This window comes from Caretta caretta, chromosome 26 (genome assembly GCF_965140235.1).
Source record: "Caretta caretta isolate rCarCar2 chromosome 26, rCarCar1.hap1, whole genome shotgun sequence".
Lineage (NCBI taxonomy): Eukaryota > Metazoa > Chordata > Testudines > Cheloniidae > Caretta > Caretta caretta.
This window is the reverse complement of record NC_134231.1, coordinates 208,781-233,677: the sequence shown is the minus strand read 5'-3', so window position 1 is coordinate 233,677 and position 24,897 is coordinate 208,781. Positions and strand designations below refer to the sequence as shown.

At 46.8% G+C, this 24,897-nt stretch overlaps 1 protein-coding gene across 3 annotated transcripts; it reads left to right on the top strand.

Moving 5' to 3' along the window:
* Positions 1–313: 313 nt before the first annotated feature.
* IKBKB (inhibitor of nuclear factor kappa B kinase subunit beta) lies at positions 314–24,809 on the top strand. Of its 3 annotated transcripts, XM_048829073.1 has the most exons (22): positions 314–441; positions 841–954; positions 3,231–3,325; positions 5,635–5,752; positions 6,563–6,632; positions 11,163–11,251; positions 12,505–12,594; positions 13,009–13,133; positions 13,776–13,883; positions 14,216–14,345; positions 17,323–17,517; positions 17,748–17,862; positions 18,263–18,386; positions 18,786–18,937; positions 19,061–19,122; positions 20,182–20,291; positions 20,555–20,604; positions 21,123–21,222; positions 21,452–21,599; positions 22,228–22,337; positions 23,683–23,773; positions 24,182–24,809. In XM_048829073.1, exons 2-22 carry the CDS (start codon positions 853–855, stop codon positions 24,248–24,250), a joined length of 2,253 nt encoding a protein of 750 aa, XP_048685030.1. In that variant the 5' UTR covers positions 314–441; positions 841–852; the 3' UTR covers positions 24,251–24,809. The 3 variants fall into 3 exon arrangements, 2 of the variants coding, with proteins under 2 accessions (XP_048685030.1, XP_074979525.1); XR_007353721.2 differs by lacking the exons at positions 22,228–22,337; positions 23,683–23,773; positions 24,182–24,809 and adding an exon at positions 20,744–20,816 and having other exon boundaries at positions 21,452–21,589; XM_075123424.1 differs by lacking the exons at positions 12,505–12,594; positions 13,009–13,133; positions 13,776–13,883; positions 14,216–14,345.
* The last annotated feature ends 88 nt before the right edge of the window (positions 24,810–24,897 follow it).

The window sequence follows — 24,897 nt, the reverse complement described above, 5'->3', positions numbered from 1 at the left end:
TCGCTGGAAAGCTTTTTCTCCATTCTTCCCCTCAGGCCGAAAGCCCTCAGGATTTGCAGCTTTGTGTGTGTGACACCCACGCATTTAACGTCAGGGAAAGGCCCGTACAGCCTGCGTTTCGCGAACCACGTCCGGCCTCTCCTGTGTGACAGCCGGAGCTGAAGCCAGCGCCGTTCTCCCTGGGGGAGCCTGGGCCAGGGCTGGCGTCCCTCCAGCAGGGGGCCCGAGTCGGGAGCCAGCGCGAGCCTGGTGGTGGCGGCGGCCGGCAGGGGGCGCCGCGGGGGGCGCGCGGCGGCACCACGTGTCCTGTGAGGTCAGCGCAGGAAGCGCTGGCGGAAGCGCGCTGCTGCGGCCCTGGAGCCAGGCCGCTGCTGAGTCCCGCGGGCGGGGGCCGGAGCCCGGGCTCGAGACCCGGCCGCGCCTGGCTCGTCGCGCGGGCAGGTGAGGGGCGCCGCGGGGCCGCCCGGCTGGGCTTGCGGGGCGGCGCCGGGCCCGGCTCTCGCCTCGCCCCGCCCCGCCCTCGGGCTGGCGGCCCGGCCCTGCCCTGCCCGGCCCGGCCGCTCCCTGCCTGCGCGGGGGCCGCTGTCCGCACCTGAGCGGAGAGCCCGGAGCCCGGCGTCCGCCGGCCGCTCCCTTACCCTGGCTTCTCAGCGTCCGAGGGCCCAGGCCGAGCAACGGGCTGCCCGTGCCTGGGCCCGTGAGCCCGGCAGCCGAGGCCGCGGGCGGTGGCCCTGGGGCGGGGGGTCTTCGTCCCTCTTCGTTTGCTGCCAGAGTCATTCATGCCCTTACAGGAGCGTTAACGCCAGGGTCTCTGTCCCCCCCTTTCTCGTGCTTCTTTAGCCACCCAGCGCCATGAGCCGGCCTCCCCTGCAAATCCAGACATGCGGTCCCTGGGAGATGAAGGAAAGGCTTGGGACAGGGGGATTTGGAAATGTCCTCAGATGGCACAACAAGGTAGGGGTCCCTCTCCTCTGGGATGGGGGAGAGGCTACTGGTCCCTTATGCGCCAGTCGCACTCAGCATCCACTCACGTACAGCTGGGGACAGGGCCGCCCTCAGGCATGCGCAGCGTATGCGGCTGCGTGGGGCACCCAGAAAGCTGGGGCGCCCTTGGGGCAGCCGGTAAGAGCGAGTCGGCTCCCGCACACACCGCGCGCGCTGCGATCTCCTTAGGCGGGGCCGTATTCACAGAGCCAAATGCGCTGATGCGGCGCATTCTGCGTGAGAGGGGGCGCAGGGGTCTCGGCAGGGAACTGTAACTCTCCTCTGCCATGAGGTGGGCCGGGCGGCTTGGCATCCTTCATCCCTCCACCCCCAGGCGGAGCCCAGGCTGCCACAGTGTCTGCTGGGTACAAAGCTCGGTGTGTGTCAGCAAGGGGGGGATTCTTCTGGGGGTCTGCGGGTGGAGATGGGGGCTGTGCCCCCTCGACACACTGGGGTCAGCGGCACTGGCTTGGGACCACCTTCAGTGGAGCCCCAGCCTGCCCCTCTCCCGTCCCTCAGTATCCCCCCTCAGGTAACTTGGGAGTATACAAGACAAATCAGACTCCTCAAAGGGGTACAGAAGAAGATCCAGAAAAGAAATTTGAGGTTGAATTTTTTAATTTTATGATGGATAAAGCAATATCTGCCGTTGACGAAAGGTTTAATACCTTACGAGCACACCATGAACAGTTTGGATTTTTGTATCACATAACTAAATTCGGCGAAATAGTAAAACGAGCAGCTAATGACAGTGCAAGAACCTAGAGAGCCTCCTGAAGCATGGTGATAATTTTGATTTAAATGGACTTGAACTGTACGAAGACTTGAGTACATTGTCTGTCATCAATGTTGCCACATGCAAAGTTGGTGATGGACATTGTACAGTTTATTTACACCAGCAAACATGTTGACATATATCCTAATGTGTACATTGCCACTCGTATTCTGCTGACAATTCCTGTAACAGTACCATCAGGAGAACAGAGTTTCTCAAAACTAAAGCTCATTAAAAACTATCTCCGCTCTACAATGAGTCAGGAATGCTTGACTGGTCTTGCTATTCTTGCAGTCGAACAAGATATCACTTGGTGTTTGTCATACGATGACATTAAATTCTAATTTTGCAGCCAAAAAAGCCAGAAAGATTGCTTTTAATTAAAAACAAATCCTTGTTCCAATACCTCTTCATAGTAATTTCCAATAAAATGTTGACAAATTTAAAAAATATTATTTGCATCATTCTGTCAATAAATCAGAATTTTTTCTATAGCTCTGCTTCTTTCGTGCAAGTATAGTCCATCAGCATTATAGTGAGCTTAATTGGTTTAAACTGTTTTTAATAAAGTGCATATGGCAAGTTTTCCCATACTGTTAGCTTATGTTTGTGTGACTAAGAGCAAGTTGGGCATAGGGGCACCAGTTTAATAATACTGAATAGGGCCCCATAAATCCTAAAAGAAAAGGAGTACTTGTGGCACCTTAGAGACTAACCAATTTATTTGAGCATGAGCTTTCGTGAGCTACAGCTCACTTCATCAGACTCACTGATGAAGTGAGCTGTAGCTCACGAAAGCTCATGCTCAAATAAATTGGTTAGTCTCTAAGGTGCCACAAGTACTCCTTTTCTTTTTGCGAATACAGACTAACACGGCTGTTCCTCTGAAATAAATCCTAAAGACGGCCCTGCCTAGGGAGTAAGAGCTTTGGCACCATAAAGTCAACCTCCAGCTCTCTTGCTCTGCTTGCAGCCTAGACTGTTCCATTGTGTCTTGGAAGCAAATGACTGCTGGCTGCTTCCTATGATGTTGAACCCCAGCAGCCAGCTAAGGCTTATGGAAAACAACTAATCTGAGAACCAGTTCCTTGAGTTGTGAGCATGACAGCTCTGCTGGACTCTTGTCTCTGCTAACCTGGCCTCCGGACACATTCTGTATGAAAAGAGAGGTGAACTTCCATGGTTCAGATTTTAGCCTCACTGTGGAGACTTGCAAGCATGAGCCTGAAATTCAGGGTACTATTCTGGTTTTGAGGAGGGGGGGGGGGGGGGCAAGAGTGGTTGTCTTCTGTTCTGGTGCACATTTGGTGCCCTAAATGACTTTCTCCCTGGGAGGGGCCTTGAAGAAGAGCTGGGAGGATCCCCAAGAATAGCCTTACATTTTTTTGGGCCACTATATCTTCTGTTGGTCCTCACAATACTTCCCTCGTGTAAATATGTGTTTGTCCTAACTCTCTCTGTGTCTGCGCAGGAAACAGGGGAGCAGATTGCTATTAAACAGTGTCGTCAGGAGCTAAGTCTCCGAAATCGGGAGAGATGGTGTCTGGAAATACAGATAATGAAAAGGTAAGCACTGTGTGATTCTTTACTCCTTGATATCTTGCTCAGTAGCTGAGGGGCTTAGATTTGTGTGTAGAAGGGTCTGAATCCGTGAGGGTGGGGAGGGGAGGGAAGGGAAGGGAAGGGATGGTGATGGCCACTGTCAGGCACTTTGAAGGTGAAGTCTGTTTCTTGACATGTCTTCTCCATTGACTGTTTCCCCAGAGGGAATCTGTTTTGGTAGGAATCAGTGCCGCTGCCTTTTATTTACTTTCTTCTGTGTTTGTGCATCAGCATCATCAGTGATGTGAAATAAGCTTTAATAATTTGCTGCTGCTTCTGCAGAGACAGTGGGGAAACAAAAGTGCTCATGCTCTTGTTTTGGAGCACTGTCGTGATAATTGGACCTACAAATTTACCGTAATTGTGAGCTCAACTGTAAAAAGTGAATGAAAGCTTATAAAAGGTCACAATAACTTATAATAATGTTGATTGGAAAAAGGTGTGAAAGGGAGACAGGTTGAATTAGTCCTCACGAAAAGGCCTGCCAATATAATTGAAGAACTTTGTTAAGAGCATGCACGGTAAACAAGGTTTCAGAGGTTGCAAGGTTTCAAGGTTGCATCCGATGAAGTGAGCTGTAGCTCACGAAAGCTCATGCTCAAATAAATTGGTTAGTCTCTAAGGTGCCACAAGTACTCCTTTTCTTTTTGCATGGTAAACAACTGTGTGACACCAAAAATCAGTGAACAAAAGTTGGTGTGTTGGCAATTAGATCTAATTGGTGGACAAAGTAATGAGATTAGTGATGAGTAAAGATATTCCACCTATCACTCCTTTTGGGGTCCTTTAAAGAAAGACTTCAGGGAAAAAATCAGTGGGCGAATTGCACCATCTCAGCTACTACCCCCTCCATCTCCTGGGATCCTTGTCCTTTGTTATCCTGACTCTGAGAGAGGCGCTCACCAGACTAGGGCAAAGAGAGGGACCCAGGGGAACATCACCATCTCTACTGGCTTTGGCTGAAACCCAAACACCACCGGGTCACCACTGTAAGCCTTTCTCTCCCCCTGCCTCCTCCCCACGTGTCCTTTTCTATCCCCCTCCTTTCTCTTTCCCCAAAAGGACAATTATTTTCATTGTTAATACCACTGAAGAGTCTCTTAAACAAGGGTGTCTTTCCTTCTAGAAACTCTTCTCTGCGAAAGGGATGTTAATATGAAAGCCTTACTGAAAGCATTTGAAATGTAAAGTATTCGCTGTTTTCCCTTTTCTGTGTCTTCAATAAAAGGTTAAAGTGGTGTTTAATATTGTTTGCCATGGTACTAAGCAGCCTGAGGTCTCTGTACAACAAACCTTATTTAAGACTGACACTCTTGTTAACATCTCTGTGCTCTTATATTCCATCGAAATACAATAGGGCCCACAAAACTAGACCCATGTTTTCAAAGGGGACTTTACTCATGCTCCATTTGAGCATCTGTAATGTAGCATGTGCTGCCTACAGTGCTTGTGAAGTGCATGCAGAAGGGTTTGTCATACAAAGAGATGTCTAAAACATTTTTCAGCTTCTAGCTGAGCCCAGTTCAGCAATAATGGGAATGCGGTGTGCTGAATGCAGGTCACATTTCTGGGGGGAAAATGTCACTCACACCCCTTTTCTGAGGCTATGTCCTGTAACTTGCATCTAGATCTGCCCCTGGTGCTGAGGTCCATGGAGGTTGGGGCTGCGTTTGGCCCCAGGAGCCTGGGGGCAGTGCATGTTAAGGAACTGCTTCACCTCGCACCTTCCTATTTGTTGTTGTTCCTGTGCTGTCTTCTGTGAGTGTCCTGCACATGCACGGAAAGCCCCATCAGTGCAAGTTACATGACTTTGCTAGGTACCCAGTTTCCAGGCTAATTTACCCCACCGTTTATATCCCTGCTGAATGAGTCCCAAAGACACTAAGTGGCACCCACTTTGTGCAGGCTGCAATGGGTTGAATGTAGCCCTGACTTCTCATGGGGCTAGGAGCAGGCTGCATGTCAAAGTTTGGATGCTCATAGAGAGAATGAGGAAACTGACAGCTGGGAGACAAGTTAGGACTAAAGCCATGCCCTGGGAGGAAAGAGTGGATTGAGCAGGGTGAAGGAAGCTTTTGAAGTGCACTAGTTCTGTGTCCGAAGGGTTACAGTCCCATTGTGACCTTTCCTAATACCTACCTGTGTGTGAGACTATAAAGCTCTTGTTTGGATGATCACTTTTCAGGATGCTGGCCCTTTCCGTTATTGCTTGGGAGGAGGCTGAGATGAATTGGTTCCAGTGATCTCATGCTTCCCTCATTTCCTTTCCTCAGACTGAATCATCCCAATGTGGTGGCTGCCCGCGATGTCCCCGAAGGGATGCAGAACCTTGCACCAACTGACTTGCCTCTGCTGGCCATGGAATACTGCCAGGGTGGAGACCTTCGCAAGGTGAGGCTGATGATCCTGGGGGGGCAGGGACAGCTACTGGGGGAAGTGTAGGGTTTCTTCTGAAGAGGCTCAACTGTGATTCAGTGGGATTTCCCCAGCTGCTTCCACATGCTGTTGCCACCTAATCCTCCTGAAATGGGGCTGTGCCTGCTTGTGCCTCCTCTGAGCAAGTGGCAGGGTTGATCCCAGATGCATTTTTCATCCTTTTTCTGGATTTTTATTAGAAATTTTCCATTTCTGTTGGGCAGTGAGCAAATGTGTGTCTGTGGGATGCAAACGTAGAGAGCAAGGGATGTGTAAGAGATGGAGAACAGGATGTGAGTATGGCCCAGAACATCCCAGACCAGGTCAGTGAGTGAACCTCTGCCCAGAAGTGATAAGCTCCCCTCTGTCAGCAGGAAAAGTAACTTGTGTTTTTTTTTTGGTCATCTTGTTGTTTTTCTAACTTTTGCTAAAAGCCCAAATGCAGATAGTGCCCAAAGCACATGGCTGCAATTAGGGAGACTGGTGCTTGGCTGGCTAAGCCAACTGCTGCGGGACACGGGGAAGGAAGCTGTGAAGGGGTTTCTTCCTCCTGGAGGAGCTGGTGGAGAAGATGATGGCAATTTCCCTATCTGTGGAGAGGGAAATACTGTTTGAAGTTGTAGTTTTACTATTTAAGGACCTGATCCTGCAGACATTTACACATCTGAGTAATGCTATTGAGTTCTGCAGAGCTACTCACATCCATAAGCATTTGCAGGATTGGGGCCAAACCCAGGACTGGGGCACAGAGGAGATTAGTTTACACTCTGTTTTGATCCTCTGCAGTACTTGAACCAGTTTGAGAACTGCTGTGGCTTACGGGAGGGAGCCATTCTCATCCTGCTCTCTGATATCGGTAAGTGAACATAACAATGGCCATACTGGGTCCATCTAGCCTAGTATTATGTTGTTCCAACAGTGGCTGGTGCCAGATGCTTCAGAGGGAGTGAACAGAACAGGACAGTTATCCATCCTCTGTCATCCAGACTTGGCGGCTAGCAGTCAGAGGTTTAGGGACACCCAGCGCAGGAGGTAGCATCCCTGACCATCTTGGTTAATAGCCATTGATGGAGCTATCCTCCATGAATATATTTAATTCTCTTTTGAACCTATAGTTTTGGCCTTCACAACATCCCCTAGCAATGAATTCTACAGGTTGACTGCATTGTGTGAAGAAGTACTTCCCTATGTTTGTTTTAAACCTGCTGCATATTAATTTCATTGGATGATCTCTGGTTCATGTGTTATGTGAACGGGTAAATAATACTTCCTTCTTTGCTTTCTCCACACCATTTGTGATTTTTATAGACCTCTATCAAATCCCCTATTAGTCATTTTTTTTGCCAAGCTGAACAGTCCCAGTCTTAATCTCTCCTCACATGGAAGCTGTTCCATACCCTTATCAATCTTCTTGCTATTCTGTGTACTTTTTCCAATTCTAATATATCTTTTTTTGAAATGGGACGACCAGAACTGTGTGAAGTTTTCAAGATATGGGCATATGAGGAATTTTATCTAGTGGTATTATATTTACTGTTTTATTACCTAGTCCTTTCCTAATTCTGTTAGCTATTTTGATTGCTGTTGCACGTTGAGCAGATGTTTTCAGAGAACTATCCATGATGACTTCAAGATCTCTTTCTTGAGTGGTAACAGCTAATTTAGACCCCATTACTTTGTATGTATAGCTGGGATTATGTCTTCCACTGGACTTTACTTTGCATTGATCACTGAATTTCATCTGCTATTTTGTTGTCAAGCCATCTAGTTTTGTGAGATTCCTTTGTAACTCTTCGCAGTCAGCTTTGGACTTAACTATCTTGAGTAATTTTATATTGTCTGCAAACTTTGCCACCTCACGGTTTACACCTTTTTCCAGATCATTTGAGTACGTTGAACAGCACTGGTCTCAGTACAGATCCTTGGGGGACAGCACTCTTTACCTCTCTCCACTGTGAAAACTGACCATTTATTCCTACTCTTTGGTTTCTGTCTTATAACCAGTTCCTGATCCATGAGAGGATCTTCTCTCTTATCCCATGACTGCTTACTTTGCTTAGAGTCTGAAGGACCTTGTCAAAGGCTTTCTGAAAGTCTAAGTACGCTATATTCACTGAATCACCCATGTCCACATGTTTCTGACACCCTCAAAGAATTGTAATAGATTGGTGAGGCATGATTTCCTTTTACAAAAGCCATGTTGACTCTTCCCAACAAATCTTGTTCATTTATGTGTCTGATAATTCTGTTCTTTACTAGTTTCAACCAATTTGCATGGTACTGAAGTTAGGCATATCAGCCTGTAATTGCTGGGATCACCTCGGAGCCTTTTTAAAAAGCAGTCATTTCATTAATTGTATGCCAGTCATTTGGTATGGAGGCTGATTAAAGCAATAGGTTACATACCAGGCTTATGCTCAAATAAATTGGTTAGTCTCTAAGGTGCCACAAGTACTCCTTTTCTTTTTGCGAATACAGACTAACACGGCTGTTACTCTGAAACATACCAGGGTTAGTAGTTCTGCAATTTCATATTTGAGTTCCTTCAGAACTGTTGGGTAAATGCCATCTGGTCCAGGTCATTTATTACTGTTTAACTTATCAGTTTGTTCCAAAACCTTCTCTATTGACACCTCAGTCTGGGACGGTTCCTCAGATTCGTTGCCTAAAGAGAATGGCTCAGGTGTGGAAATCTCCCTCGTGGGAATCTCCATTACATCCTCTGCAGCAAAGACTGATGCAAAAAATTAATTTAGCTTCTCTGCAGTGGCCTTGTCTTCCTTTAGTATTCCTTTAGTACCTTGATCATCTAGTGGCTCCACTGTTTGGCAAGCTTCCTGCTTCTGATGTACTTGGAAAAGAATTTGCTGTTAGTGTCTTTTGCTAGTTGCTCTTCAGATTCCTTCTTTTTGGGTCTGCCTAATGCGGCTTTATGGCAGCAGGGCCTGCCGCTGTCCTAGTCTGGGAAGGGAGCCATTTTAGTTCCATGAGTCTTTTCCACCTGGGGGAAGTTAGGTGTGTGATCCTGGATGCCTCCCCTTTAGATAGGTATCTCATAGTATTTTCCTTCCTGCCTTGCTCTGCAAGCCTCCCCAGAAGGGAAATGGCCTCTGACTTGTCTCTGACATTGGGATGTGGAAAGCAGTGTGTTTCCTTTCCCAGCTCAAGGGATTTCCTGGGAGGTGCTAGGCAGGATGAGCGAGTTCCAGCTTGTGTTCTTCATAGGGATTCCCAGCTGCAGCCCATCCTCGGGGCTAGCGTGGGCCCCTCATCTCTGCATTGACTTATATCATCACCATAGCATCTGAGACTGATGGGAATGCAGACTGACACTATTATGGTGCTTGTTGTGGACTGTTTGCTTTGAACAGGCCCCCTTTCCTCAAACATATATCACCCTAAGTGACCTATGGTAATGAGGTGATGCCCCCAGCACAGCCAGCCTCCAGTCCCCAAGCATGAGTATTTAGGGATTGGGGACAGGTGAACCTCAAAGATCTCTGCTGTTGTGGTGAAGCATGGGAAGGAACCATCTCCAGGGCAGCCAGGCCCCCATCCATGTGGAACTCTTTAGATTAGAACCAAGACCTTGGTTCACACGTGGAAGCAGCAGATGGGAAGCCAGTGCCGTATTGGTGCCCAGGTGCAACCTGCTCTCACTAGCTCACTCTTGGGATGGCTCAAGCAGCGTGACCTGCACTAGCTAAAGCCCCAGTGGCAGCCCTAAGTCAAATGCACCATTAATCTGTAACTATGTGGGGGAGTGTCTTTTGTTGTCTCTGGGGCTTCCTGATGCTAGATTCAGGGGATGGCTGGCATGAAGTGGGTTGGTTGTGACTCTTATGTAGGTCTTGGCCGATACAGTGTATTTCGGAGGAAGGAATTTAAAAAGTGCCTGTTGGGCTGGTGTGGGCCTGGGGAATGAGCAAGAGGAGGAACAAACTGCTCTTCCTGGAGGCACAAAAGCTGAACAGAATCTCCTCCTCCTGCCCCTCAATCTGAGCACCTCTGGCCCAGTGACAGCTTTTGTTTGCCTCCCCGGTTCTCATTCTTGGCCCAAGGAGAGGCTGAGGACTGGTAACAGAGGTGGGGGTGTCATGCTGAGAGGACAGGTAGTGGAGGGAGCAACCCTGGGTCTAATGATCCAAGGCCCTGACCCTGGTTAGCTAGAAATGTTCCCTTCTTCTCAGTAGTACCCCTAGTGGCCCAGCTGAAACCCTGGGATCGGGCCATGCTGGGGATTAGGCAGCATCCTAAGGGTTAAAGTCACCTCTTGAGTAGCATGATTGTTGGTGTCTCCCTGAAGTCAGGCTAGGCAGACTGACGCTCGTAGGGGAGTTTCGGGGCACTGGATTCTCTTCTGCGCTCTGTGTCGCCTCATGAGCGATGTGGAGGGAGCGGGAAGTGAGTCCCTTTGAGTCAGTGCTGGGAAGTGCAGCTGCAGGCTATGGAAATGCTGCTAGCCTCTTCCTTACAAACAGCCGGAGTGAGCTGTGTCCCCACCTAATGGCTGCAGGGTTTTGCTCAGGGATTGGCTTGGCTGAACATGAAAAATGCAGGCTTTGGTCCCAATTCTCCATCCAGCCTGAGTTTCTCTTGACACAGAAAAGTGGGGAAGTGGCTCTGATATACCTCTTTGTGCCTGCCCATACCCTGGGGTGATCGTGTTGGCTCAGCATAGCTGGAGTGTGTCGGCCCTCCAGCCATGACTCTGTCCCCAGGCATACCCTCTGCCTTTGGTGGTTGTGAGCCAGGATGGTGCAGAGATGGCTATGCCAGATGGATGTGGTAGAAGTATTTCCTGGTGGGGCAGACTGCAGCTAGCCAAAGGACTGAGGGCAATGCAGACTTGGCCTGGCATGGCACAGTGGCCATTGGATCATCACTGATTTTAGGACAGATGAGGCGCGGAAATGCTGAGCATAGCACTTCCTCTCTCTAAAGTGGGCTTGGCCCTTACAGCCCGTCTCCCACCTGGCTGCCTCATTTCCTCCCTGGTGCAGCTGGAGATCCCCTAGGTATCTGTCTCCTGGGGGGATGCCAGGAGGAACTAGATTGGGATAGGGAAGGGGTCAGTGAGGATTTTCCATGGATGTGATGGAACTTTCATGTATGCAAAGAGGTCAGCTGCCAACAGAACAAGCTCTGCTTCCATATCCTGGAGGAGCTGTACCCAGCTTCTGTCCTTGCTACTTCAGGGTACAGCGTATTGCAAGTGGCTTCCAGGCCAGACCTTCTCATTGTACTACATCCCCATCCCTGTTCTCCCTCACTGTAATCTCTTCTCAGCCATGTTTGCCTTTTAGAGCCTGCAGGCTTAGACCCTCTGGAGTAATGCTGGGAGGTGTTAGTTGTGCTGAGTAACAGCTGTCTCTCTCTGTCTCAGCCTCTGCTCTCAGGTACCTTCATGAGAACAGGATCATCCACAGAGACCTGAAACCTGAGAACATTGTCCTACAGCAAGGAGAACAAAGGGTGAGTAGGAGCTGGGTGACTTTGGCCATATAGACAGTGAGTGGAGTGTACGGGCGGGAGCATGAAAGGGTGTGTGTGTGTGTGGGAGCGAGAGAGAGAGAGAGAGAGAATGACTAGGAGCTGAAGCTGAAAACATGATCCCTCTCAGAGATCTCGCAAGCTAAAACGACTAGCCCCAATGAGGGTGTCTGAACATGACACTATCTGAGAGGTGGTGGTGGGGTTCATCTTGTAATTCTTGGTATTTATACAAACTGCTAACTAATGATTTCTCTGAACATCCAAGTACTATGAATTGTATCCTTCTTTCCCCCCATCCCACCCTTTACAGACTGGGAAGTGAGGCAGAGAGGAAGTGACTTTGTCAAAGCCAAAGTGATAATAGGTGTCAGAATTGTGTGGAAATTGGCTGGGGGTGTGTGTGGTTCCCGGCTTACAGACCGAGCTCAGACCATCAGATATCTCTGCCTCTCTGACGCTTCCTTGATATGCAGAAGCAATTCCCATGAGGCTTTAGTTTAAACACTCTGTGCCTAGTCCTGGCTGTGTGATGAAATGGTGGCTGCACTGCTGCAGACTGCCACTCTAAGCACGACTATTTGGATTGCCCATTCCCAGTCAGGGCACCACGGGGTGGCACATGACACCTCACATGGTGGTTCCAAGGGAGCATTAAGCCATCTCTATGCTCCCCTGATCCTGGGGCCAGGTTGGACTGCAACATACACCAGAGTAACTAGGGAAAGTTATGGCCATGCCCACTTTTCCCTGGTCACATCCCTTACATAGGGATAGCAGGGGTGCAGCATAGGAGTTCTTATAATGTGAGGATTCTCCCCACTTGATGGCTATGGTAGCGTTGTGCCAGCAGAGGCACAGATCTGGCCATCTTTCTCACTTCTCCTTAAGGGAGCATGAACATCTCCTCAGGAAATAGAAATAAACTCCTATTCAAAGGCCGGAGTGATCCAGCTCTCTTAGGAATGTCCCTCCATTCAGACTGGGCTCTATTGTAAGTCAGCAATAGTATCTCCAGTTCCTTGCATCTCAAGCTCGTAATGACCCTGAGGAACTGCTTTACCAGCAACTTTGTGCTTGTGATCATGCAAGAGTGCAACACTGCCTTGATGCTTCCTGCCCTTTCTCCCAGTGCTTCTGAGTACTGAAATCATCTGTTCTCTCTAGAGAAGTGCATGCTCTCATTGCAGAATGTGTTTTCAGTCCTCTTACTCCCTGCCATCTGTCTCTCTCAGTTAATACACAAGATCATTGATCTGGGGTATGCTAAGGAGCTGGATCAGGGCAGTCTGTGCACTTCCTTCGTTGGGACACTGCAGTACCTGGTAAGGAGTGGATTTAGCTTGTAGTGTTGCTGTGACCAGCAAGGTCTGTGGGGCAGAGCAGGAGAAGGGAGCAGGCACTGTAATCTGGCTGTGGGGTGGGAGAGGAGTCCCAACCATGCAGGTGTGGATGTGTTTGGGATACACGTGCTGAAGCAAAAGAACAGGCTGTATTGTTGCTCTTTACCAACATTTGGGTTTTCACATTTCATTGCTAACTTTCTCCTGTATAGAGGGTATGAGTTTCATTAACCCCTAGGACAGGGTCAAAGAGGCCAGTAAGGTTCCTAAGTGATAAAACACTTAGCAGGAGCTTTCCACAGTGATGCGCAAACATTAATGAACATCCTAGGAGGCAGGTGCAGTTGAGGTCTGAGAGAAAATGGCTTAATCTTCAACCTGTGTTGGCTGACCCAGGCTCCAGAGCTGCTGGAACAGCAGAAGTACACGGTGACAGTGGATTACTGGAGCTTTGGCACACTGGCATTTGAATGCATAACAGGTTTCAGACCATTTCTGCCCAACTGGCAGCCTGTGCAATGGTGAGTAAGCTGGGGCCAGACAGGGAGGAGGAAGTTCTTATAATGTGGCATCCAAACCATTGTCCTGTTTTCATGGTGTGCGAGGGAAGGGGTTCTCAATTTTAGGGTTAATCATTGTTTCATGGCCTACTAGGGATTTGAACTTCGGCATTGTAAGAGCTTTCCTGGCTTCAAACACTTGACTGTCATGCAGCTTGAGTGGTTCCTGGGGCTGATGGAATTAGTATCTCACCCTTCCCATTAGGTTGGGGGAGTTGATCCCTTCACTTGAGAGTGTTGAGTTGGCTACCAGGTTCGGTCTTCCCTGGTAAATCTCTTTGGGACAGACCTAGGTTATCTATGGGACCAGTGGGATTGACACTCTTTGGCCAAACAATTAACCTGGAGCTGGAGCAGCATCAGCGTATCTGCTGTCAGGTTTAAATACGAGTTGGGATGTTTTGCAGGGGAGTTGCAAATGTCTGAATAAGATACCTGGGACAGATTTTGTTAGCTGTGTGTCTGTTTTCAGCAGCATCTCTGTGTTGTGAAATAGGCTAGAGGGTAATGTGTGTCCTGGGAAGGATGAGGTGCAGTTGTGATCATGCAGAGGGATCACAGAACCTTCTTTACTTTGTCACTGTACCTGCTTGAACTCCTTAGGCACACAAAAGTACGACAGAAGAGCGAATTGGATATTGTTGTCTATGAAGACTTGGCTGGAGAAGTGAAATTTTCTAGCAGTTTACCATATCCCAATAATCTAAACAGGTGAGGAGTATGACCCAAATGCATCCTATGGGGATAAGATGGCTATCTCCTCCTGAGAATAGGAAGGGGTCTATTTTGTTTCTATGACCTTGCTGATCTCCTTGAAAAATTTAGTACCCAGTGCACATGGTACCATCTGGCTGAAGTTTCCGTAGATGAAAACAGGAGGATCCTGTTAGCTTGCTGTAGAAGGTTCCATGCTCCTTTCTCTGTTCTCCAGTTAAGAGATCAGGGGGGGGGAGTCTGAGCTTTGGATCTCTTTTTGTAGATGCGAACTGGTATGGCCAACTGAAACGCATCTTTCTTCTCTGGTTCTTGTTTCTGCCCCATAGCATTTTGGCTGGGCGGCTGGAGAAATGGCTGCAGCTCATGTTAATGTGGCACCCGCGGCAGAGAGGGACAGACCCTGTTTATGGCCTCAATGGCTGTTTCAAGGCATTGGATGATATACTGAACCTAAAGGTGAGTCTTGGGACTGGATTTGCATGGACAGACCAGTGTCCAGAGAGTACAGCTTATGTTAGCCTATGAGAGAAAAGCAGGCTAGACATGGGGCTAGGGAAGGATGTGAGGAAACCCCATTAAGATGGGAGAGGCTGGTTTGTAAAAAGGAAAAGCACTGCTGAGGGCTGGTCTGAGCAAGTATATCCACAAGAGTGAGTACTGTTATTTAGTACCAGGCTGTAACAAGAAACACATACTGAACTCTTACATCAGTAGATCTCAAAGCACACTCAAAGGAGGAGGTCAGTATTGTTCTCCGCAAATGCAGAGCTGACCTGCAGGGAGCGGAGCTGTCCAGTAGAGCAAAGATTTGTGGCACAAAAATGGACAGACCCCACAGTTGGGAAGCCCCTTCTGTACTGAATTGGTCTATGTTGTGGTGAGATAATGTGGATGGTTTATTTTAGGCTCTCTGGGGCTGTGGATTGCTGAGCTGCAGAATGACTGTAGAGTTTGGTCCTTATGGTGACTTCAGAATTGTAGAAATGTAGGACTGGAAGAGACTTCAAGAAGTCATCAAGTCCAACCCTTGGTGCTGAGGCATCAAGTAAACCTAGACCATCCCAGACAGGTGTTTGTCCAATCTGTTTCTAAAAACCTCCAATGATGGGGATTCCACCGCCTCCCTGGGAAGTCTGTTCCAGAGTTTAACTACTCTGAGAGTTAGAACATATTTTCCTAATATCCAACTTCAGTCTCTACTTGCTGCAGATTATAAGATTATTACTTGTCCTACCTTCAGTGGACATGGAGAATAATTGATCGACATCCCCTTTAGCACAGCCCTGAACATATTTGAAGACTGTTATTAAGTTTCCCCACAGTCATCTTTTCTCATGATTAAACGTACCCAGTTTTTTAACCTCTCCACACAGATCAGGGTTTCTAAACCATTTGTCGCTCTCCTGGATTTTCTCCAGTTTGTCCACATTTTTTCTAAAGTGTGGCACCCAGAATTGGACACAGCACTCCAGTTGAGGCCTCATCAGTGCCAAGTAGACCAGGACAGTTCCCTCAACACTCCTGTTAATATAGTCCAGAATGACATTAGCCTTTTTTGTAACTGCATCACATTGTTGATTCGTATGTAATTTGTGATCTACTATAATGCCCAGCTTGTGGTCAGCAGTATTACTACCTAACGAGTTATTTCCCATCCTGTAGTTATGCATTTGATTTTTTTTCTTACTAAGTGAAGTACTTTTGAACTTACCTCTATTGAATTTCATCTTATTGATTTCAGGCTAATTCTCTGATTTGTCAAGGTCATTTTGAATTCTAACCCTGTCCTTGAAACCCCTCCCATTTGGTGTCATCCATAAATTTTGTAAGCCTACTCTCCACTCCAGTATCCAAGTAAAATATTGAACAGTACTGGACCCAGGATTGACCCCTGCAGTGTGAACCCACTAGATATGACCTCCCAGTTTGACAGCAAACCATTGATAACTACTTTTGAATACAGTCTTTCAACTAGTTGTGCACCAAACTTACAGTAACTTAATCTAAATTACATTTCCCTAGTTTGCTGATGAGACCGTCACTGTGTCAAAAGTGTTACTAAAATCAAGATCTATCATGTCTGCTGTCCTCCCCCCCCCACCCCCCCATTAAGATAGTAATTCTGTCAAAGAAGAAAATCAGATTGGTTTTGCATGATTTATTCTTGACAATCCATTATGGTTATTCCTTATAACCCTATTATCCTCCACATGCTTAGAAATTGATTGTTTAATAATTTGTTGTAGTATCTTTCCAAGTATCAAAGTTAGACTGACAGGTCTGTAATTCCCCAGGTCCTCTTTGTCCCCCTTTTTAAAGACAAGTGGTTTGTCCAGTCCTCAAAAATAATGCTGATGGTTCCAAGACTGCTTCAGTTAATTGCTTAAGTACCCCAGGATGAATTTCATCAGGCCCCGCGCACTTGAGTACATCTAATTTATCTAAATTTTCTTTAACCTGGTCTTTCCCTATTTTGGTGTCTGTTCCTGCTCCCTTGTTGTTAATGTTAAATGTGTTTGAGTATGTGGTCACTGTTTAACCAGTTTAGTGAAGACTGAAGTAAAACAAGCATTAAATGCCTCAGCCTTCTTGTCATCCGTTATTAGCTCTCCTTCCCCACTAGGTAGAGAACCTACACTGTCCATCTTTATTGCTTGTGATGTAGCTAGGTGAAATGCTCTGATTTTGTTCCTATATGCTTGTTACTCTTTTGTACTCCTCATTAGCCATTTGTCCATGCTGCCACCTTTTTATTATAATCCTTTTTTATTTCAGGTCATTTAAAGAGCTCCTGATGAGCCATAGTGGCCTCTTAATATTCGCCCTGTCTTTCTTTCGGATCAGAATAGTCTGAAGTTATGCATTTAATAATGTCTTCTTGAGAAACTGCTGGTTCTCCTGAACTTGTTTAACCCTTAGATTTTCTTACTTACCAGTTCTGAGTTTGTTAAAGTGTGCTTATTTTGAAGCCACAAGGGGACCTAGATTTTCTGGAGGCTGAAAGATAGTCACTTGGTAACAATCAAGGGAAAGTACTCGGGAAAACTAGCAATGGTTTATGTGGAATAGGATGTGTTTGGCATGTGGAAGGGCGAAGTCCAAGACACACTGGCTTCTTCCTGGTCAGCTGAGGAGAAATATTCACTGACCCAGGGCTTTTCCTGTCTGTTATTTCACTGAGCGTCTATGCCTCTCTCACTCTGGCGGAGGGAAGGGGAGTTGCTGGTCCCATTTTCTGTGTCGCGTGGCCTCCCTTCTGTCTGATGCAGGTCAAAGACCTTAGCATGATGTTGCCAAGCAGCCCCTAAAGTGGCCATATGAACCTGGTGTTCCTAGTTTACTTCTCCATCACCTGGTCTGAGTCCTGGCATCTCTGCTCAACCATGACCTCCATGCCCTAGCTTCTTCCCGTGTCCCACTTCTTTTCTTGCAGCTGGTTCGCATCCTAAACATGGTTACTGGCACTCTGCACATGTACCCTGTGACAGAAGAGGAAACCTTGCAGACTGTGAAGGCCAGGATTCAGTCAGATACTGGTATTCCAGAAGAGGAGCAGGAGCTCTTGCAGGAGGCGGGGCTTGCACTATACCCTCAGAAATTGGCTGTTCAGTGCATGGCTGACAGCAAGGTGAGCCTGGGGCTGAAACCTGAACACCTGCTGGCCAAGCCTGCGCCTGCACTCTGAGCACCTACCCCAGCCTCACACTCCCACTTGTTTTCACTGAAGCAAAGCAGTCCTCCCTCCTGCTGCTCACACTATCCTGGGCCATGGCAAGCCAGCTGGCTCTGAGTTATTTCAGTGGAGGCTGCTTGGGAATACTGTATCGGAGAGTACTGAGATAGGTCTCATCTCGGCAGGTGAATGATGCCACAGCCACGGACACAGACCTCCTCTTCCTCTTTGACAACCGTAAAGTTGCCTATGAGAGGCAGATCTTCCTGCGGCCTCATCCAGAAAGTGTTGACTGCATCCGTAAGGACTTTCCCTGGGCATGGGTTATTTCCAGGGGGAATCAGCAGAGAGCTGTAGGGGGAGGACATTCGCTCTTGAGAGCGGAGTGGGCAGCAAAGCAGATTGTCATAGCATTCAATCTCAGGGGTGGGATTTAATTGAGGGTAGAGAAGAATCATGACCCGTTGAGTTACTCTCTCAAACTGTGGCCAGTTGCAGTGAAATAGCCTTTCTAGTGCCCAGATGGGATATGATGGGCACAGAGACTTGGCTGTGCAGGTTCAAGAGGAGGTGGCACCCTATCTCAGACTTGGATTGGGTGGTGCTAACTCCTAGCTTGTAGCACTGCTCCTGTAAGTCTCTCTCTCTCTTTGTTGTTTTAAAACAAACAAAAAAAAATATGCTCTCTCTGTGTTTCCAGTTCAGGATCCAAAGAAGAATCTGTCCTTCTTCCAGCTACGGAAGGTGTGGGGTCAGGTCTGGCACACGATTCGGACTCTGAAGGAGGACTGTAACCTGCTTCAGCAGGGGCAGCGAGCAGCCATGTACAGTGGGGGTCCCTTTGGGAATACTTGGCTCCACTTAGGCCTCCTGGCTAGAGGGAGATAACAGGAAAAGAAACCTGCTCTACAGTGGTGTAGGAATGAGGCGCTATCTGGGTGGGGGAAGTTCTTGGTAAAGGTGGAGTTATTTGCAGTTAATGGAGAGCTAAGAGCTGTGGCCTCTAACCCTGTTGTCTTTGTGTCATCTCAGCTACACTCAGCCCTGTTCGTTTGTCTTGGTGACACAGGAAAATGTGGGCTGATCATGGGTCAACTGGAGAATACTGGGGTCTGTAAGCTTGAATGAGAGTGGCTCTGAAAGCTGCATGTGGGATCAGTTGGGACGCTGTGTGCAGCTCCTATGGGGCTGGACCCAAGTGACCCTTCTCACTGTCTCCACAGGATGAATCTGCTGCGTTACAATAGCAATCTCTCCAAGATGAAGAATTCCATGGCCTCCCTGTCCCAACAGCTGAAGGCAAAGCTGGATTTCTTTAAAACCAGCATCCAGATTGACCTGGAGAAGTACAGTGAGCAGATAGAGTTTGGAATCAGTGAGTACAGCCCCTGTGACATGCAGGGGAGTCCTCCATCCGCTCCCCCAATCCCAGCGTGGTAGCTTCCTTTCCTCACATGCAGCACACAGTAATGTACTTGTTTCTTCCGTCTTTTTTGAGCCTCTGAGAAGCTGTTGTTTGCCTGGAAGGAGATGGAGCTGGCTGTGGAGCTTTGCGGGCGGGTATGTTTCTAGATTTAGGTTTAATTGCTTGCCTGAAAGAGGCAGCTTTCTGCTGCTACCCTGCATTTTCATCCTCCACTCCATGGCTGGACTGGCCTTCCTTTGTTTTAGGTTGCATCAGTTTTTCCTTGTCCACTGGCCTAGTAGTGTAGCCCTTTCTGTATTGGGAAGGGTCAGGGAAGAAAGATATGGAGGCGATAAGGAGAGGATTTCTAATGTCTAAACTGAGAGATACTTGTAACAGGCCCAATTATAGACAAAAGCAATTGTACTGTTGTCAAGGGGACTGTCACTGGGGTAACGAGAAGACTCACCAGGAGGTTAAAACTGAAAAGGAAAGTGGCTGGCTGGCAGTGCTCAGAAAGACTTTAGGAATGGAAGTGTTAATACCCAATTCTAAAAGTGGGGATTCTTTCCCATCTGCTCAGTGTGTGCACTCACCGGTCCCAAATACTGGGACTGAGTGACAGGGTAACTTGAGATGGCATCTGAAATACAGAAGTCTACTGAAAAGTGGCTTCTTTGGTGACTGTCCTCCTACCTGCCCACATACATATCATCTTTCCCCCAGAATACAGGGGGACAGAAGGTTTCTGCCTAAGGAGTCAATGATCCTGTTTCCTGGCATTAGTATATCACAGGTTGAGATAGACACTGGATATGAGGAATGGGATGCTGATATCTGAGGGGTAAGGTTAAGGGGAGAATTACAATAGCCCTTCGGAGCAGCTGAGAGGAAATTTTGTTCCCCTTTTTGTCATTAGCTGCAGGTTCACCTTAGAATGTGAACAAACAGTGTCTCTTCACCACAAGCTGAGCTATGGTATTGAAAGCGGCAAGATCATTAGAAGGGGCCAGTTTGAGAGGACCAAATCAATCTATTTATATCAAAGGGAAATCTTTGCACAAGCCCTTCTTCCCTGTCTAAGGCTGTAGGATTGTGGATGAAAAGGGAAAGCAACTTCTCTTCCATTTAAGGCCTTTTAGAACCAGAGTCCCTCACCCTGTGGCTGGCCTATGTCTGAGAGTAATGTTGTTAACTGAAGCTCCTTCTTTCAGGAGGAGGATGTGGATCAGCTGGTGAAGAGGATGATGGCCCTGCAGGCAGACATTGTGGACCTGCAGAGAAGCCCGCTAGGGCGGAAGCAAGGGGGCACCCTGGAGGATCTGTAAGTTGGAACCCTCTCTAGCCTGTGGTGCTAGCATTTCTAGCACAGTGGCTCTTTTCTGAATGCGGCAATCAGAGGCACCTGCTCAAAGGCCCAAACCACAGGCTGGGTTGGCAGGGCCTAACAAAAAGCCTGCACTGGACTGCTGAGATGACTCAGCTGTCTGGCAGCATGGTCAGGTATGTGAAGTGTGTTTGAGAGCCCTTGAAGGGGTCGATTACAATTTGGGTTCCAGAGAAACACTTGTGCCTTTTATTTTGTAGGGAAGAACAAGCCAGAGAACTTTACCGGCGACTGAGGGAGAAGCCAAGAGGTAAAGAACCTGTAGCTGCTGTTGTCTTGTTGCTGTGTGTGTGACAGTTAATTGGAACGACCAATAAACAGCATTGAGAATTCTCCATTCCAGGCCTGTGGCCCACACTCCAACATATGGTCTCTCTCCTCTTTTCCAGTTCCAAAAGAGCACTGCTACCCCTACCCCAATCGTGGCTGCCTGGGAAAGAGGTGGTACTTCAAAGCGAGGAGGTCAGCTTTGCTCGCTTGACCAGTTGGTTCTAGCAGCTGGCTGCCTCTTCAGGATGAATCCATTTTGGGCCCTTCTTCCCAAACCACTGCTGAAGACATGTGCCCCTGCTTGTGCTGTAGGCAGGACTCTTGCCCAGCCCTTCCTCCTTATGACCACAGACCCATCCCCCAGTATAATCTCTGGGCTACAGCCCCCTGCCAAGTGGCCTTTTTCCAAAGAGCTACAGAAACCATGACTGATTCTTGTAGTCTCTAATGAACTCCCCCTCTGCCCTCACTGTTTCTGATCCTTTTTCGTCTCTCTAGACCAGAGGACCAGTGGTGACAGTCAGGAAATAGTGCGACTGCTCCTGCAGGCAATCCAGACATTTGAAAAGACAGTCCGTCTAATTTATGCTCAGCTCAGGTGAGTCCCAGAACATCCATTTTCTGGAAGATAGACAAGGAATGCTGGGCAACCTTCTCTGTTGCTCTTACTACAATGAGGGGATGGATGTATTAGGCTCAGTAAGACAACTTCACAAATTAAGAATCATGTTCTTCTCCAATTATTAGGAGTTAAACAGTTGGAGCTGATGGAGTTTCTAACTGACACAGTGCAGCTGCTCATCTGACCTGATTATTATTCTTTACAGTAAGACAGTAATTTGCAAGCAGAAGGCACTGGAATTGTTCCCCAGAGTGGAGGAAGTGATGAACCTGATGAATGAAGATGAGAACACAGTTGTCAGGCTTCAGGAAAAACGACAGAAAGAATTATGGAACTTGCTGAAAATTGCTTGCGTGAGTGAAACAGAAGTTAATGGTCTATTGAACCTCCCCCTCCCCCCCCCCCCCTTTTTTTTTGATGGTAGAGACTTGGATGAACAAGTGCAGCTATATTCATGAGCCTGCACTGGCTTTAGAACCCCTTCTTTGAAATGCTGTGGGCTGCAGGTATTTCATCACCGGTGTTGGGAATTTCACAGGGGAAACCCTCCCCCCCAACACAATTACGTTCTTTGTTCTTTTCCAGGGCATTTATAGATTAAGGGGGTGAGGTTCTTTAATTGCTCTAAAGAACATATGATAAAAGATTTTTTGAAAATTGTTTAATTCTGAGGGAAGATAATAGAACTGCAGTTCAATATTCTGCAACTTTAGTGGGGTGACCAGGTACTGAGGGGTACATGAAAACCTGTTTTGGGCTAAAGGCAGCATGCAGAAAAATGCTGCGTAGAACATGAAGTAAAAACGGGATATCCCACCTCCCTCTGTTGAATTTGGTTTGAAAATCTGGGCCTATCTTAATATTAAAGAAAACCTCAAACCCTTACTTGCCATTAAGAGAAATGGCAGAACTTGCTCCTGGAAGTAAGTTTATGTAGAAATAAAGTGCATGCAGCAATCTGAATCTGCCTTCTCCCTTCAGAGTAAGGTGCGTGGTCCTGTCAGTGGCAGCCCAGAGAGTATGAATGCATCACGGCTTAGTAACCCAGGCCATCTGCTGTTGCAAGTCCCAGCTGTAACTTACAATAAAAGGTAAAGTGAAGAATGATGGAGTTACATCTGTGCATATGTTAAAGGGACACATTGTTTATCTATGATTACAGTTAACACCTAAGATTACTTTGGGCATATCTAGTAGAGCTGAAAGGTGTATAAGTTCCAGCTCAAGGAGATGTACACATTTACTCCTGGGGGAATTGTGCCAAAAAAAAAATGTAATCTCACCAGTTTCAATTATTTTTGGTAATTTATTTCAAAATACCTGTTAGCAAGTATGTCTAACAATACAGACAAAAGATTCAGAAATGTTTTTTGACAAATAGATTCCTTATTAGGCATATTAATACAAAACAATATTTCCTCCACCCTCAGAAATAGTGCAAAGGCTGGGGAAAAGTCAGAGGTAATAGAGGAGCTGAGGGAGAAGGAAATAATTGCTGAGAAAAGTACAGAACAGGATTTTTTGTATGTACGCGCACCTCCCTCCCTATATGTCTGTGCCCCTGCAACTCCACTCCCATTCAGCCCCTGGCCTGCTGCGTTCAGTCACCACAGTGGGCACAAAGTTAAAAATCTGCACAGCTCAATTATGTGCTGAATTCCCCCAGGAGTAGCTTCCCAGAATAGGATCCTGTCTGAAACACTAGGTACCTAGGCTGTGGCTAGACCTTCCTGCTGCTTGAGCTATGCTCTTACCTTGTTTTAGAGAGAACACACATCTCCTTGAACTGGAATTTTATACCTTCCAGCTACAGTGTAAATGTGCACTTCATGTCTAATCAGTTCCCCTGTGGTTTCTGTCTCAACAACAGGGAGACTTAAATATTAAAATTTCACTGTGAAACCACATGGCAGGGCTGGACTTTAAACAGTGTCCCTGTAAAGCACAATGGCAGTGGGAATTTGCACATTCACTGACAAATCAGGGGATAAGCAGTTGTAATTGTGGCTGGTTTACAGGAGTAAATTGAACCAATTCCTCCTTGGTTAATTAAAAATGTAATAGTCTGGTCCCTTGATTTCAGAAATTCAGAGCCAGGCTTATTTTGCGCATCAGGTCGCATTCTAGTGTTTGATTTCTGGACTCTTTTCATTAGTGCACAGGGCTATAAGCTTGATGCCCTGTTGAATGCATTTTCTAGGTCACTTTACCAGTAAATCTTAAGGTGCTATGGACTACAATAACAACACTTTTAGTTGATGTAAGTGGGACTGCGGCAGCATACAACAGATTACAGTTTAGTCTTTGTTGCTAGCTTGAGTACATATCCCTGGTGTACAGGTACTATGCAAGGTTGGAAAAGGCAGCTGCACCTCTAACACTTGAGAGACTTCCAGTTTCAATTGGTGTAATCATTTGTGCAACTTTCTTTTTCAGTGAGGAACTACTGATGGAATCACAAAATCTCTGCAGCCAGTTAGAAAGTGTGATGCATGACACAATGAAGGATCAGGACCAGAGCTTTATGGTAACAACTTCTATCACTTTGAACAATAAGCAGACTTTGGGGAGGAGTGCTGGCCAAGCAAGATTGTGGAAGGGCTGTAAGAATAGATCTCTCTCCTCTGCCATTAGTATATGCAGTGTGTTACATATCTCATTACCTAAACAAAAGGGGGTTACTGAAATAAATATTACAAGAGACTGTCAGTAATACATTATATGAAGCAGCTTCTATTGTTTAAGTAAACCAGGAAAAAAAGTAAAGCCCTACATCCCTTCCCCTTAAGTAGGGCACTTTTTTTTTTGCCATACAGTTTAAATGCCCAAAATTATGTACTTAAAGGAAAATACTATAAGAGAACCCAGTATATTTGCTTTGAGTTAGAAAGATGGCAGCTAAACTCTAATCAGTGTTTCTGTGCTTCATTTTTAGTCTCTAGACTGGAGCTGGTTGCAGCTTGAAGGGGAAAACAGAAATAAGCCAGAACAAACCCAGATGTAAAAATCACTTCAGTCACAGCTCAGGACAGATGAAGCATGACAGACATTACTCCACATGAAAATGAAACCCCCTGAACTCTATTTATACTACCATCTAGTGGTTTCATGGTGACATGTATTCCTATTTTTAAGGAAAGCTGACAGCCTAATTTTAACAAAATTTAGATCACTCACTGTTGTTTTTCCCACAAATGTACAGCAGGGGCATGAGAAATTTCTTACTCACCCTATAAAACAGCAGCTGAAGATACTTTGTCATCTTCCACAACTCCCATCCACCTGCTGTGCTACCTTTCCTGACATTTATGAAAAAAAGCACTGAATTTACTGATTTAGCTAACCATGCTGGGTTGCACTTTTTCTCAAGTGTAATGTCTGTACTTACCGAATACTTGTTTCCTGTATGGGAACGAACTACCTGAAATATGTAAACTTTTGGTTTGCTCTATTTGAATGTTAAATAAAATTTTAAAAGGAGAAATATTTTTCACTATATTATACAAGTGTTTGAGAATTGGGCCAAGTCCCTCAACTAGTGAACAATAAAAAACCACACATCACTGACTGACTGTGCCTGAATCTTTACTGCTGCAAGGGATTTAGTTTTGTCCCTGAAAACCAGCACCTGCCAAATCTAAGGACACCTTG